Source organism: Phocoena sinus, chromosome 3 (genome assembly GCF_008692025.1).
Source record: "Phocoena sinus isolate mPhoSin1 chromosome 3, mPhoSin1.pri, whole genome shotgun sequence".
Classification (NCBI taxonomy): domain Eukaryota; kingdom Metazoa; phylum Chordata; class Mammalia; order Artiodactyla; family Phocoenidae; genus Phocoena; species Phocoena sinus.
Window position 1 is genome coordinate 4,302,322 of NC_045765.1, and position 14,827 is coordinate 4,317,148.

A 14,827-nucleotide genomic window follows, 5' to 3' on the forward strand; every position below is an offset into this window, starting at 1 on the left:
TTATCTGTCCGCCATAAAATTAAACCACATCTGAGCTGGTCTCTGAATTCAACTACAAATTAACAGAAGCTACGGGGGACGGACGCATCTGTGAAACGACACCACAGGGACACCCACTCAGCAAAACCCAGATCCGGGTCATCTGTGCAGGGTGAATGACCTGGTGGCCTCACATAAACAAATTGCAAGGAAAATTTAAGAGAGAAAGATGGCAAGAGAAGCTCTCGATTAACAGAGACTTAGGAGACCATCAGCAATAACCGTAGACTCTATCTAGATCCTGATTCAAAGAGTCTACAAAAATTGTATATTGTAAGCGTGTACATTTCCATGTGCTGCCTAGGTGGATACTTGACGCTATTTAGGAATCATTATTCTGGATATGATACTGGAGTGTGCGGAGTTTTTTAAGGGGTCTTATCTTATAAAGCAGGGTCTCTCCCCTCAGCACTGTGGACCTGCAGGCCAGATCATTCTCTGAGGCGAGGCCGTCCTGGATGCTGTGGGGTGGGGAGCAGCCTCCCTGGTCCCACGCCCTCGATGCCAGGAGCCAACCCCAGTCATGATGACCACAGATGTCCCCAGACACTGCCCAGTGTCCCCGGGAGGACAACATCCCCACCCCAGCTGAGAACTACTGCTTTAGAGACACAAATTGAAACATTTACAGATGAAAAAGCATCTGGGATTTGCATCAAAATAGCGAAAGAGGAGGAAGAATAGAGGAAACCAGAGTGGCCAGTAGAAAATCATTGAATCTGAGTGATGGGTACACGTGGGGAGGGTCGTTATTCCATTCTTTCTACTTGGGTGTGTTTGACACTTTCCACTATAAATAGTTGAAATGCTGAGGAAATTCAAATTAAATCCATAGTTCAGTTCATCGTAACCTACCCAAGGTGCTCTCTCGGTTGAATCAAACGTGCTATGCTGATGTAAGACATGAACACTCAGGAAAAGCCGGGCAAGGCGTCCATGGAAACTATCTCTAGTCCCTTTGCAACTTTTCTGTAAAGCTAAAATTATTCCAAAGTAACAAGTTTATCTTTTGTTTAAGATTTAAATGAATAATAAGCATATGGGAAATCAGCCACTCCTGTGCCCAGTATCGGAACGGAGGCACAGGGGCCCTGTCGCAGGGCCACCCAGGACATGATACACAGCAGCCCTGAGAATGCCGCCCCCCCGCCCCCATATACCCTCACTCGCCCACAGATGCCAGGAGCCAGCCTTAGGCTCAGCTTGCCACACGCGTGGCATGACGGGCCAGTCCGCCCCACAGCAGCCAGGGCAAGAATCCGCTTTCAAACCCACTTTATTATCTAGTCTCCAGACTAGAAACACTCCTCACTTCTACCCTCCCCGCCCCAATCTCCACCAGCCAGGGGCAGCGGGCCTCAGAGGGGTTCTGGAGGCCCCTCCAAGGATTCGCTGGTCTCAGTTGCCCCCACGGAGGTGGCACTCCAGTGGTGGGGGGTGCTGGCTCAGGTCAGCAGCTCCAGCCTCCGGGATCGCAGCCGGGTCTGGATGGCCCAGATCGGGGGGCGGTGACCAGGCAGCGAGGGGTCCTCCTCGTACCCATAGCTGCTGACGGTGGAGTCAGAGCTGTCCTCCGTGCTGACCACCGACTGCTTGCATACGGGGCAGGAGCGCCGGGTGGGCTGGGAGAACCAGGGGTTGATGCACTTGCAGTGGTAGGTATGGGAGCAGGGCAGGATCTTGAGCTGGTCACCTTCCTCGTATTCATCCAGGCAGATGGCACACAGGTCGTGAAGCCTCGTGAAAGTGCTCACCTGGGCCCTCTGGCTGGCCCACGCCTTGACCACTGGCCCGCGGGCCCACCAGGCCCGCAGCCAGTTCCATAGATACCACAGAACGAAGAAGGCGGTCACGAGCAGGGCCAGGGTGCAGCCCAGCACCCAGGAGATGGCCAGCATGGGGTGGCAGTCCAGGTCCGGGCAGGCCGGGTGGTCGGGCAGCAGGAGGATGTGGACCAATTTATCGCAGCACACGATGACCCGCAGGTCCTGGGAGGTGGCCTCGCCCACGAACACCGAGGGGATGGTGATCTGGCACCGCAGGTCCTCGTAGACGTAGGCCATGAGCACCAGGTCGTCAGAGCGCACGTTGTACACAACGGCCGCCTGGAAGCCGGCCTGCTGGGCGTGCAGCACCTTGAGGTCAAACGTGCAATCGTACCGGCGGATCAGCACGATGGCACCCAGGGAGCCGTTGCCCGGCCGCGGGCCCTCGATGGGATGGCACGCGTTGGCCGGTCTGGCCTCCGTCAGGTAGCCCCGCACACCTTCGGGGGCTAGGGGCACCCCGAACAGGGCCGGCAGGTCCGCAAACTCCACGGTGCTTGAGTTACCATCCAGCACGGCTCGCACCACCGCCTGTGTGGGCACCAGCAGCCCCAGAAGGATCAGTGAGAACCTGACTGCCCCCAGGGCCAGGACTGGCCAGGGCTGCCCCATGGCCAGCCCCTCCTCCTCTGGCTGTGGTGTGGAGCTAGGTCCCGCTGGGGACCACGGACAGGAGGCCTCCAGGCATCTCCAGGACCTCCCAGGGGGCCCATGGCTGGGGTGTGAATGGAGCTTGAACGGGTGGCTCATAGGCAGTTAGGCGGAACAGCTGGGACCTGCGTGGCCCTAGACAGAAACAGCTCCTGGTGGCAGCCCAGCCTGCATTGTGTCTTTGAAGGCTGGTCCCAGGAGGAGCTGACCTACCCAGGCGGCCTTCCTAGCAGATGACGCTGAGACCAGGAGCCCCCAGAGTTCTAGATGCCCCCGGCCTCTGTGACATCATCCTGTTACATCCTGGTCCCTCACCCACACCCCCCACCAAGACAGAATTCCTGGCGGGCTGGGCAACCTTCACAAAAACTTCTGGAAGGCTCAGAGCATCCCCAGCTCCTGGACCTCGTAAGGCCCAGAGGTGCCACAAAGTGGGCTGGCGGCTGCCCCACCACCACCCCATGGCTTGGATCCGGCCCTCACACTTACATTCCGCCAACATCATCTCCCCAAGCCTCCTAGGGACCCACTGAGGAAGGGGCTAATTTCCCCCCCCTTTAGAGATTTCCAGGGGACTCAGACTTGTTCAGGGCACCCTCTGCCCATGAGGTCTTAGAGCCCAAATCCCAGATATCCTCCCTCTCTTCCCCTCGCTCACTCTGCTCCAGACACATGGGTCTCCTTGCTGTGCCTCCAACACACCAGGCCCGGTCCTGCCTCAGGGCCTTTGCACAGGCTGTTCCCTCAGCCTGGAATACCCTTTCTCCCTGTGATCGGCTCTTTCTCACCCTTCAGGTTCTCAGTTCATATGTCCTCAGAGTCTAACTGACTTGATATGGGGGGAGGGAGAAGTGCCAAGGTCAGGGCTGGGCTGGCAGGAGTGGGTGGTCCAAGTCCTCAGCACCTGCACTGGCTTTATTCTCTCAGGTCAGAGCTTCCTTTCTAGCCGGGTCTCCAGCTGTCCCTCATCCCTCAGCCAGAGCCCTGGCCATCAGCCTCATGACCCCCCAACTCCTCATACCCAAATCTCCCACCGTGAGTCTGCCACCTGGCTGGGCAGCCTACTCAAGCCCTGATTCCTTGCTCTGTCATTGACAAGCTGTGTGATGCCAGATAAGTCACTTAAGCTCTCTGGGCCCCAGCTTCCAGATCTGTAAAATGGGTGTAATGATGAGAAACCCGTCTTGTAGGGCTGGTGGTATAAGAATTAAATGAGAGAATGCCTGATTGGCATTCAGCATAGGGTCTGAATTTTTTCATTCTCCCATAACAGACCTGCCTCCAGTTCACAACTCTTTCAGTTCATCACCACATGCCAGCCAGGGATATTTCTAAAATCTCAATCCTCTGGTCTCTCCCATGCTCTAAACTCTCCCATGGCTCCCCATTGCCCTCCAGATAAAGTCCATGTTCATTTCTGTGTCCTACAAGCTCTCCCATGGTCAAGCCCCTGCCAATCTCCAAAGTCTCAATGCTTTTCTTTCTTTTTAAAAAGTTATTTGTTTATTTATTTATTTATTTTGGGCTGCATTGGGTCTTCGTTGCTGCACGCGGGCTTTCTCTAGTTGCAGTGAGCGGAGGCTACTCTTCGTTGCGGTGCGTCGGCTTCTCATTGCAGTGGCTTCTCTTGTTGCAGAGCACGGGCTCTAGGCGCATGGGCTTCAGTAGTTGTGGCGCATGGGCTTCGTTGCTCCTCAGCATGTGGGATCTTCCCAGACCAGGGCTTGAACCCATGTCCCCTTCATTGGCAGGCAGATTCCTAACCACTGTGCCACCAGGGAAGTCCCCTCAGTGCTTTTCAATGTTCTAAATGCATCATGATTTGCTGACCTCTAGAACTTTGCAAATGCTGTTCCCTCTGCCAGGAACAGAATTCTCTCTCCTCAACCATAGTTTGCCAGGCTGGCTACTTATTCTTTAGGTTTTCTCAGTTGGTCTAATACCTCCCAGAGCAGGCCTCGGCCAATGATAGAGAAGAGACACAGGAGTGAAACAGGCAGAAGGCCATGTGACAACAGAGGCAGAGATTGGAGGGATGTGTCTACTAGCCAAGGGATGCCAAGGGTGGCCAGCAACCACCAGGAGCTGGGAGTGAGGCACGGAACAGATTTTCCCTCTGAACCTGCAAGAAGGAATCAACTGGGCTGATACTTTGATTTTGGACTTCCAGCCTCCAGAACTGTGAGGGAATAAATTTCTGTTGTTTTGAATCCCCTGGTTATGGCAGCTGTAGAAGTGAAGGCACAATGGAATCCTTGTCCTAGGGTCTGCATCTGGGTGAGGCCAAAAAAACATGAGGTGTCACCGCACTGAGACTGGAGGGTAAGGATGAAGTTGGTGTAAGGGGGCAGAGAACAGCATGTTGGGGATGCAAATGGCATGTGCAAAGGTCCTGAGGTGAGCGAGAGAGAGAGAGAGAGAGAGAGAGAGAGAGAGAGAGCTGAATGGTTGGATATGACAAGCCATTCAGAGTGGCTAAAAAGAGGGTCTTACTCAAGGATAGGAGAGAGATGGGGGAAGGAGGGGCAGGACCAGACCCAAACCTTGAATGTCGATGGCCTTGGGGTTTACACAGAGAATGACGAGGAGCCACAGAAAGTTTAGAGTAGAGGCGGGACATGACTGGATTTTGTTTCCCGTTTCTGCTCTATATATTTCTGCACTGTTTGCATCTTTTGCGATGGGAATAAATTCACTTATTCCTCCTGAAATAAAAGAGATTTATGTTTCTGAAAGAGCCCTCTGGTTGTTGCGTGGAGGGTGGGTTGTAGAAAGAGAGAAAGAGGTGGAGAAGCCAAGGAGGCAGCTGTAGCATCAGGGGAGGGACTAGGGAATGGGACAGAGAGACTAAGAGGGAACTACATCCCTGAATGAGTGAGTGGGTGTGAAGGACAAAAGGGGAGGTGACCATGAATGTCTCCCCCTGGGGCTTACTTCAAGAAAGACTTGTTTGGTGCTACAGTCTTTAATGTCTTTCTGGCAATTGTTAATTTCCCTAAGAGACAGGTCCTTGGCCCCGTTGGCATTTTAAAACATCCGTTTTGTTTTTTGTGTCTTTGTTTCTTGTGAGTCCCATCCCTTCGTGGCAAGAGATATGGGTTTTTCGTTTATGACTCTCACAAAATTTTCTTTTTAAAAAAAGATAAAATGTAGATCCTCAGGGTAAAGGAACAGGTGCATGATAGTAGGGGACAAGAAGAAAGAGTTCTCCAAAGATGGGCAGTTGATAAATAGGGTGTATTAGTTTCCTAGGGCTGCTGTAACAAAGTACCATAAACTGGGTGGCTGAGAACAGATGTATTATCTTGTGCTTCTAGAGGACAGAAGTCCAAGATCAAGGTGTTGGCAGGGTTGCACTCCTTTTTTTTTTTTTTTTTTTTTAAATATTTATTTATTTGGCTGCACCAGGTCTTAATTGCGGCATGCAGGATTTAGTTCCCTGACCAGGGATCGAACCTGAGCCCCCTGCATTGGGAGCGTGGAGTCTTAACCACTGGACCACCAGGGAAGTCCCAGGTGGCACTCCTTCTGAAGTCTCTTCTGGTGTGCCAGGGAATTAACACCCTGAGGAGCAGCCCAGAAACAATGAAAAATGGAGGCGAGTGGACAAATGCCCCATCTCTCGCTCCTCAAATGAGATGACTCTGGGGTGCACATCCCTCACCATCTCCTAGAGGCCCCCAGTGAGACTGGGCCCCAACTGTCCCCATGATAACTTGCTCCTGACAATGCTTCCTTCATGGGTTGCCTTCCTTTTCCTGTCTCCCTCTTGCCACTCCCCTCCCAGTGTTTGCTGAGATCACTTCCAAAATAAATAACTGGCATTCAAATCCTTGCTTTGGGGTCTGCTCCTAGGCCAACCCAACCTAAGACGCTGCCTGAGAAGAGAAGAATGCACAAGAAAGCAGAACAAAGAGACCAGGAGAGACCCAGGTCCTAAAAACGTCATTTGAGCACTTCAGTCCATCTGAGCCTGAGGGCCATACAGACGTGTACCCCTGTGACATGAGCCAGTTATATTCCTCTTTTTGCCTGAGAGAGGATGTCTATCCCCACACAACAAACCTCATAGGGGAGTGGTGAGTCTTCCAGAACCTCATAGGAGAAGACACTAGGATCAACTGTATGTTTGATTTTCTTTTTCTGCTTCATGCTGTCTCCTTCCCCAAATATTTCTAGCAAGAACCTACTTTGATTATGCTGGAGGGGACATACCATAGATGAGTGTTTCCTCTGACTGTTAGTTATAAAGCACATATCAGATGGGGTGATGAGATGTGCCAGTGTTCACTCTGATTTCTCCAGAAGTCAGAGTCACATCATATTCCTTCCTTGGTGCATCTCCTGTAAATTGGATGCTAAACTTGCACATACATGGGCGGGCATGCAGTACACATACCCATCCAGCAGGATTGCGATTCAGGAAACCTGTGTGGCCCCAGGGGGCTGGGGCTTGAGCTGGAGGGGGGTGGACTTGGAGGTCTGTCAGGGGTCCTTGATAAATTGCCAGTGAGTTATCCACAAGAAGGCTGCCCTGGGCCCCTCTGTCTCTCTGTTTCTCCTCTCTACGTATCTCTATTTATGTCTCTCTCTCCCTCCTTCTCTATCTTTGTGTCTCAGTCAGGGTTGCTTTTTGTCTTTGCCTCTTTTGTTTCTGCCTCTGTCTCTGTCCCTCTCTCTCTAACTTTCTCTCTGTCTCAGTCTTTCTATGTCTCTGTGTCAATATCTCTATTTGTTACTATCTGTCTCTGCTGTAAGTCCTTGTCCTGAGATTTCTGTCTCTGTCTCTGTCTGTCCCTGTCTCCCTATGTAAGTTTTTTGGTCTCTGTCACCCTGTCCCTGTGTCTCCTTGTCTAATTTACTCTCTTTTCCTGTCTCTCATGCTACTTTCTGTGTGTGTGTCTGTCTCTCTGTGTCTTTCTCTGCCTGCCTCTCTCTCATCCCCCACTTCTCAGTCCCACACCTGGCCCACAGCAGATAACCCACAGTGGGTTTTGTCAGCTTGAAAGCAAAGGCACATCTCTGTGACATGGTGAGAGAGGGGAGCTGGGTTTAAGGCCCAGCACAGTCCTCACTTACTGGCTGAGTGAGTCCCTCCCAGTCTCAGCATCACACCTCCCCATCTGTAAAATGAAGGGCATCAGTGCAGAGCCAACAGTCTCTGAACACAATTGCCAATGGACCTTCCCACTGTCTTTTGAGTTTGGGGCTGTGCTTTTTCCTACTTTTGCCAGGAGGAAGCTAGCATGCAAAGGGGGGACCATCCTCCCCAAGTGCCACAGCTAAGAGGAGGAGGGACCATCTTCCACGCCCCAGGCTCCCCAAACCTCCTGCCCTTGCTGGGCGAGGCATCCAGCTGCCCATCACAGACTTGCTGTCTGAGGTCAGCTGGCTTCATGTGTCTTCCCACCTTTCCTCTCCGAGGTCCCAGTTCTTTTTGTTTGTTTTTTTTTTTTTTTTGCTGTATGCAGGCCTCTCACTGCTGCGGCCTCTCCCGTTGCGGAGCACAGGCTCCGGACGCGCAGGCTCAGCGGCCATGGCTCACGGGCCCAGCCGCTCCGCGGCATGTGGGATCTTCCCGGACCGGGGCACGAACCCGTGTCCCCCGCATCGGCAGGCGGATCCTCAACCACTGCGCCACCAGGGAAGCCCGAGGTCCCAGTTTTTATGATAGAATAATTAAATTTGTGAAGACAGAAAACATTGCTGAGGGGAGGGGTCTGTCTGCACAGGACAATGTGCCAGGTGATGGGTACACAGTAGTGACCAAGACAAAACTCCTGAATTTACAGAGATTATATTCTAGCTGAGAGGAGGGGAGATAGCCAGGACACAAATTAACTGAATGAATAAACCATCAACCAGCAAAAAAAATAATTTCAAGGTGGGACGTGCTATGAAGGAAATCAGGCAGCATTAGTTGGTGCACTCAGGGAAGGGCTCCCCAAGGTGGGGACATTTGAATGGAAGCCCGAAGTGAGGGAAGGCCTTCGCTTCTAGAACATCCTTGGGGTGCCACCAAATCATACTTCATGAGCACCTGGGATTTGTTGATTGGTGTCCTTTCAAATCAAATATTTGCTTATGCACCTGCTGTGTGTGCACCAGGCACTGGGGACACAGGAGCGACTGGGACAGACCCAGCCCCCACCCTCTAGGAGGCTCTGTCCAGCAGAGGAAGAAAAGCTTCAAACAAGTGAATGAGAACGTTTCACAAGACAATGTGGAGGTAAGATAAAGGGTCTAAGTATCCAATCAATGGAAGAATGCTAGAAGGTGTGGGTGAAAGTTTAAGGAGAAACAGGCTGGTTACATATTGTCAAAGTAACCCTCCCACGATATTTACAGATTTGAAAGGTAAGAAGGTAACTTTCCAGGGGGGAAATGTGGTGCTGTCCTAACCACGCGATCAAGGTTAACATCACTGGTGATGAGATAGAGCAACTTCCTGAGTCTCTTGACATCCTACACCAAGAAGGATGCAACATCACCCTCGTGGGATTCTGGGCAAAAACGCACGACCCCAGTCCAACCGTGAGCAGACGTTGGACAGATCAGAACTGAGGGACCTTCTGCAAAATCCCTGGCCAGTGCTCTTCATAAATGTCAAGGTCATGGAAGACACGGAAAGACTGAGGAAGTGTTCCAGAGTGAAGGACGCCAGGGTGATATGACGATGAGATTCACTGAGTGATCCTGGGTGGGATCCTGGACACTCATGGTAAAACTTCAGTAAGGTCTGTAAGTTCGTTAGTAATATTGTACCTGTATTGCTTTGCTGGTTTTCATCATCTTACCGGGTTACATATGATGTTAACATTAGGGGAAGCTGGGCGGAGGGTATGCAGGAATGCCACTTATATTTCTGCTGCTTTTCTGTAAATCTAAAATTATTCCGAAAGAAAACATTTTTTAAATAAACAACCAAAGAGGCTTAAGGCACTAAAATGAAGGACGATGGGGAGGAAGAGGGAGAGGAAGCGGGGGGAGGAGCAGAGCCTGGCCTATCTGGGCTCCCTGCAAGCAGCCCTGAGACAGGTTTCGGGCGCAAGCAGTTTATGTGGGAGGTGATCCCAGGAAGCCCCAGGAGGGAGTGAGGGAGTGTGGGAGGGATGGGAAGAAGCCCATCCAGGGTGCATTCGTGAGTAGGTGACTGTGGTGGGCAGATGGGGCTCAGTCCCATTGGGGACCTCTGCAGAGCGTGAACTTCAGAGTTGCCTGGCTCTGGGAATGAGGGAGCTGGGGTATTTACACTCCTGTTCCTGCCGGCCATTGGTTGGGGGCTGCTGGAGGGAATGGCACGAACTCTGAGATACTTCTCACCTGCCATGGGTGTGAGCAGAGCAGGCTTAGGCAGAGAGTCAGAGCTGGGATGCCTCCCAGCAGTGCAGGGAAATGGTGAGGGCCCAGGGGATCTGGACAGGCCGATAGCATTAGCTGAAGAGACTTTACAGCTGCACTGACCAATACGGCAGCCACCATCTACCTGGGCTTATCTCAGTTCATTAAAATGAAATAAAATTAACCATTCAGCTCCTCACTCACACGTGCCACCTGTGGGTGACTGTGTTTGGTGGCACAGGTCTAGAACATTCCATCAGTCACAGAAAGTTCTACCGGACAGCACTGCACTGGAGGATTTTAAGCGAGAGAGTGGCATAATCCAATTGAGACTCTAGGAAAATCCCTCTGGCTGCTGAAAGAAAACAGTCAGCTGGGGGTAAGGGTGGAAGCCAGCAGCCCAGGAAGGAGGCAGGGGCAAGCTGGAGGTGACGGAGGCTCGGACTGGTGCGGTAGCAGTAGGGGAAGTAGCTGTTTGGAAATGGCATCACCAGTGAGTCCTGACCGTTTGGACCTAAGAGGTGAAGGGAGAGGAAGAAGAGGAGCTGAGATCTGGACTCCGCTGTGAGCAGCAGGGGACGGTGGGAGGCCTGCCCCTCAGATGGGGACCCAGGAGGGAAAGCCAATTCAGGTGCAAACGCTCGGCTTTGTCTGGGCCCCCCAGGGCCTGAAGGGTCAGGGAGAAGTCCAGGGGGACATCCAGTTGGCAGTTGGACTCTAACGGTGGAGACCTGGGTAAACACAGGAATCTGGGCCCTCTGGGCCCAACTGGCAACTACTGGGCCATGATCTAACTTGGCAGGCGGAAGCCAAGCCCCGTCCCCAGGCTCGAAGGCACAGCTTGCCTAAATGCTAACAAGTTTTGCCTCCAAATGGTGGCAGGGTATGCGTGTGTGTATGTGTGTGTTTAATTCTGGAATGAATTTAATTCTAATTCCGCCGACTTTGGGGATGGGAAACAGCTGTCTTAATGAGTTAAACAGTGGGTTTAAAATAGCAAGCATCTGTTCGCAGTCTGAACTAGCACCTGCTGAAGCTGCTCGGAGGCTCTGGGGCTCACAGTTTGGGGGTCCTCTGGGGATGGTGCAGGACATGGAGTTAGCAGGTCCAAGAAGCAGGTTCAAAGCTGGCCCTGCCACCAGGCAAGTTACCTCCCCCTGGAACTTCTGCTGCTTCGTCTGTAAAAACAGGGTCTGTTTACCCACCACACTGAACCGTACTCTGTGCTAGAACCAGGTGCACAGCTGAGGATGGCTCAGGCTGGTCCTGCGGGGGTGACAGACCGTGAGCACATACCCCCAGAGCTCACATGCCTCCTGGCTGTGTGGCCTGAACCTCTCCGTGTCTGTTTCCTCATCTGTAAATGGAGATAATAACACTACCCAACACACGGAGTTGTTTAAAAGTTCAGATGAGGGACTTCCCTGGTGGTGCAGTGGTTAAGAATCTTCCTGACAATGCAGGGGACACAAGTTCGAGCCCTGGTCTGGGAAGACCCCACATGCTGCGGAGCAACTAAGACTGTGCGCCACCACTACTGAGGCTGCACTCTAGAGCCCGCAAGCCACAACTACTGAGCCCACGTGCTGCAACTACTGAAGCCTGCGCGCCTGGAGCCTGTGCTCTGCAACGAGAGAAGCCACCGCAATGAGAAGCCCGCACACCACAGAGAAGAGTAGCCCCCCGCTCGCCGCAGCTAGAGAAACCCTGCACACAGCAACAAAGGTCCAACACAGCCAAAAATAAATAAATAAATAAATAAATAATTTAAAAGTTTAGATGAGTTAAGACACGTGAAGTCCATGCTTAGAACCAGGTCGGGCAGACAGTGAGTGCTATGTAAATGTGTAATGAGTTTTTTAAGTAAATAAATGTATCATAGAATTCCAGAGAGGAATAAGAGCTAGGAAGAGGAAATCACAGGGTGATGGATGCCACAGAGGGGACTGGGTGGAGCTGATTTAGACAGGGAAGTCAGGGAGGGCTTCCCTGAGGAGGTGACTTTTGAGCTGAGACCTGAAGGCTTCCCACGTGTAACTCAGGAGTGGAGCATTCCAGGCAGAGGGAATGGCAGGTGCAAAGGCCCTGTGGCAGGACCATGTTTGGGTATTCTGCAAATAGAGAGGCTGGCATGGGTGGAAGAGGAATAGGGCCAGAATTTGAACAAACCTGTAGGTTGCATTATGGAATTTAAGCTTTACCCTAAAGGCACTGGGGAGCCACTGTGGGTTTCAGCTCAGGAAAGAGTGAGAACTGATTTGCAGCCAGATTTACGGCTCTCATCTTGGTTTCTGCTTGCATTTTTTAAGCACCTACTGGACACCTGGCCCTCATGCAGAATCAGAGTTGCTCATGGCCAAGTTGGGAAAGAGAAACACGTTGAAATGCCACACGCTTCTGTCCCAGCTCGGCAGAGTGCAGCCCACGGGTGACGTTCTGGGCACAGACAGCCCTGCGTTCGAGTCCCAGCTCTGCCACTTCCCAGCCACATGGCCTGTCCTCAATCTCTCCTTCTTGCGACTGAGCTGTCTTCTGGATGGAACAAGACGATCCACGCCCAGCGCTTCGCATGTGCTGTCATCACGTTTCCAAAGCTTAAACTAACTTCTTAAAAAGCGAAACGCACACCTACTATATGACCCAGCAATTCCACTCTTAGGGATCTGCTCAAGAAAAAGAGATCACACATCCGTACAAAGACATGTACCTGCAAGTCCAGAGCAGCCCCAAACTGGAAACCACCAAACTGTCCATCAACAGGTAAATGGATAAGCAAACCGTGGTCCATACGAACCATGGAACATTCCTCAGCTGTGGGGAGGAACGAAGCCCTGAGACAAATGACACGGAAGCCAGATGGAAGAATGCACACCACGTGATACCCAGAAAATGCAAACTAACGTATAGTGACTGAAAGCAGATCAGCGGTTGCCTGAAAAGAATGGGAGGGGGGGGCGGTGAGGGGCAGTAGGGAGGAGTTACAAAGGGACCCAAGGGACCTGGCGGGGGTGATGTGCCCGCATGAAAACACATCCAACTCACCCTTCAAATATTTGCATTTTACTGTATGCAAACTATACCTCAATAAAGCTATAAAAACAAATGAATGAAATAACCCCTTCCCCCAAAATGCCAAGCACTTAGCCCAGTGCCCAGGGTGCAGGAGGTACCAGCTGGGTTGCAAAGTTCGTGGGTGACCATAATGGGGGTGGGGGACAGGCATGGGGTTGGGGGAATTTAGGGGGAATTTTGGGAGAATCTTCCTGAGGCTGCAGTCCGGGGCCACAAGCTTGCCCCAGATACACTTCCTCCCCACCCTTGCGCTCCACAAGCCTCCATCCGGGGAAAGGAGCCTCGCCAGCCCGCACTTCACCCAGGCCCGGAAAAGTAATTTCTTAACGTTCTGCTCTCCGCCAACAAGACACAAGATTAATTACAGCCATAAACACATTGGGCGCCGCCTAAATATTTCATAGGTCTGTGCGTGCACGCGCGCACACACGCAGCTCTCTCGTTTTTTTATATTTTGTTTTTAAAGGAGGCTGCAGGTGGACACATGGGGAGATTTCCCCCCTTCTTCCCTCCCGTCCCTTCGCTTTCCTTTCCCTCCTGTTCTCTCCTGTCTTTTCTTCATTCCTTCCCCTGCCAGAAGGGTCTCAAGGATATGGGGAGCTTTTGCCCTGGGTTCAATGGAAGAATGAGTTTCCCTGGCTGCCTCTTTGCAAGGTGGCAGATGTGCCAAGAGGATGTAGGGGGTGGCAGGGGGTCTGGGCATGACCTTACTCTCAGGGGAAAAACTGGAGGCCCCTATGTCATTATGGAAAGTGGCCAAGAGCCCCCTCCCCCTTCCCAAGGATCAACACTCGTTTATTCATTCGACAGATGTTTCCTGGGGCTGTGGAGTATGACAGTTTAGAACACAGACTTGGGATCAGAGGACCCGGTGCAATTCAGCCTCGACAATTTCTTGGCTGTGTGACCTTAGGTGACTGTCTTTACCTCTCTGAGCCTCGGTTTCCCTGTTTGCAAGACGGGGATAATAATTGTACCCTATATCACAGGGCTGCTTTAAAGCTTAAATTAGACCTAAAATACTTATAATGTTCTCAGTGTGGGGCCGGGTATACAGTAGGTGCTCAATAAGGTTAGCTATCATAAGGAGGGTATATTACTGTTTGTTGAGCTCTGGGCCCTGTCCTGGGAGCTGGGAATGGAGGAGCAAAGGAGACCAATGGTTACCACCTCCCATGTTCAGACCTTATTTCTTCTTTTTTTAGCCCTGCACTTTACATATGGAGGCTCAAAGCCATGAAAGGATTTGGTCAGAGACTCAGTGTAGGATATGGCTGAAGGAACTCAGAGATGCCTCAATAATCTCAAGGTCTCTTCTTTTTGCTGATGCAGAAATTGAGACCCAGAGAGGGACAGGGAAGTCTCCCATTCCTCCAACTCTGTGCCCAGCCCCAGGTCTCAAAAGGGAGCCCAGAAAATTTCCTGTCACGTCCCTGCCTGTCTTTGGTGCTGCAGTGTTGGGAGCCGCCTGCCTGCAATTTACCAAATATGACAGTGTCTTGGCCCCAGTGGTCCAGCCTGAGCCAGTGGCATCTGCAGGGCTGTCACCTCCCACGCTGGGTCTGAGTAATGGAATGAGAGTGAGAAACTCAGGCTCTTACCGTGTGCCAGAGCCCAGCTGGCCAAGAGCTTCTGCAGAATTGGGGGATGGCCGGAGACTCTCAACAGCCCTACGGAAGGACGGATCATAACCCCATTAGACAGATATGGAAACTGAGGCTCCAGGATGGAAAGTAAGTCAACCTGTGTTACACAGAAGATACTCATCTGAGTGTCTCCTATTGCTGACCCTGGGTTTCAGGTTGCAGACTAGCAGTGGCCAAGACAGACCCAGGAGCAGCCCTCTCAGGGCTCAAGTCCAGAGGGGAGGATGGGCAATGAGCAATAAACACTATAAA

General features: G+C 51.9%; 1 protein-coding gene across 1 annotated transcript in view; it reads right to left on the reverse strand.

The window, feature by feature from the left end:
* Positions 1–1,484: 1,484 nt before the first annotated feature.
* ZNRF4 (zinc and ring finger 4) overlaps positions 1,485–14,827 on the reverse strand; it is a 65,895-nt gene continuing 52,552 nt past the window's right edge. Inside the window, 1 exon segment of the mRNA XM_032625456.1 lies at positions 1,485–2,651. Within this exon segment, the coding sequence (XP_032481347.1) occupies positions 1,485–2,651 (1,167 nt within the window).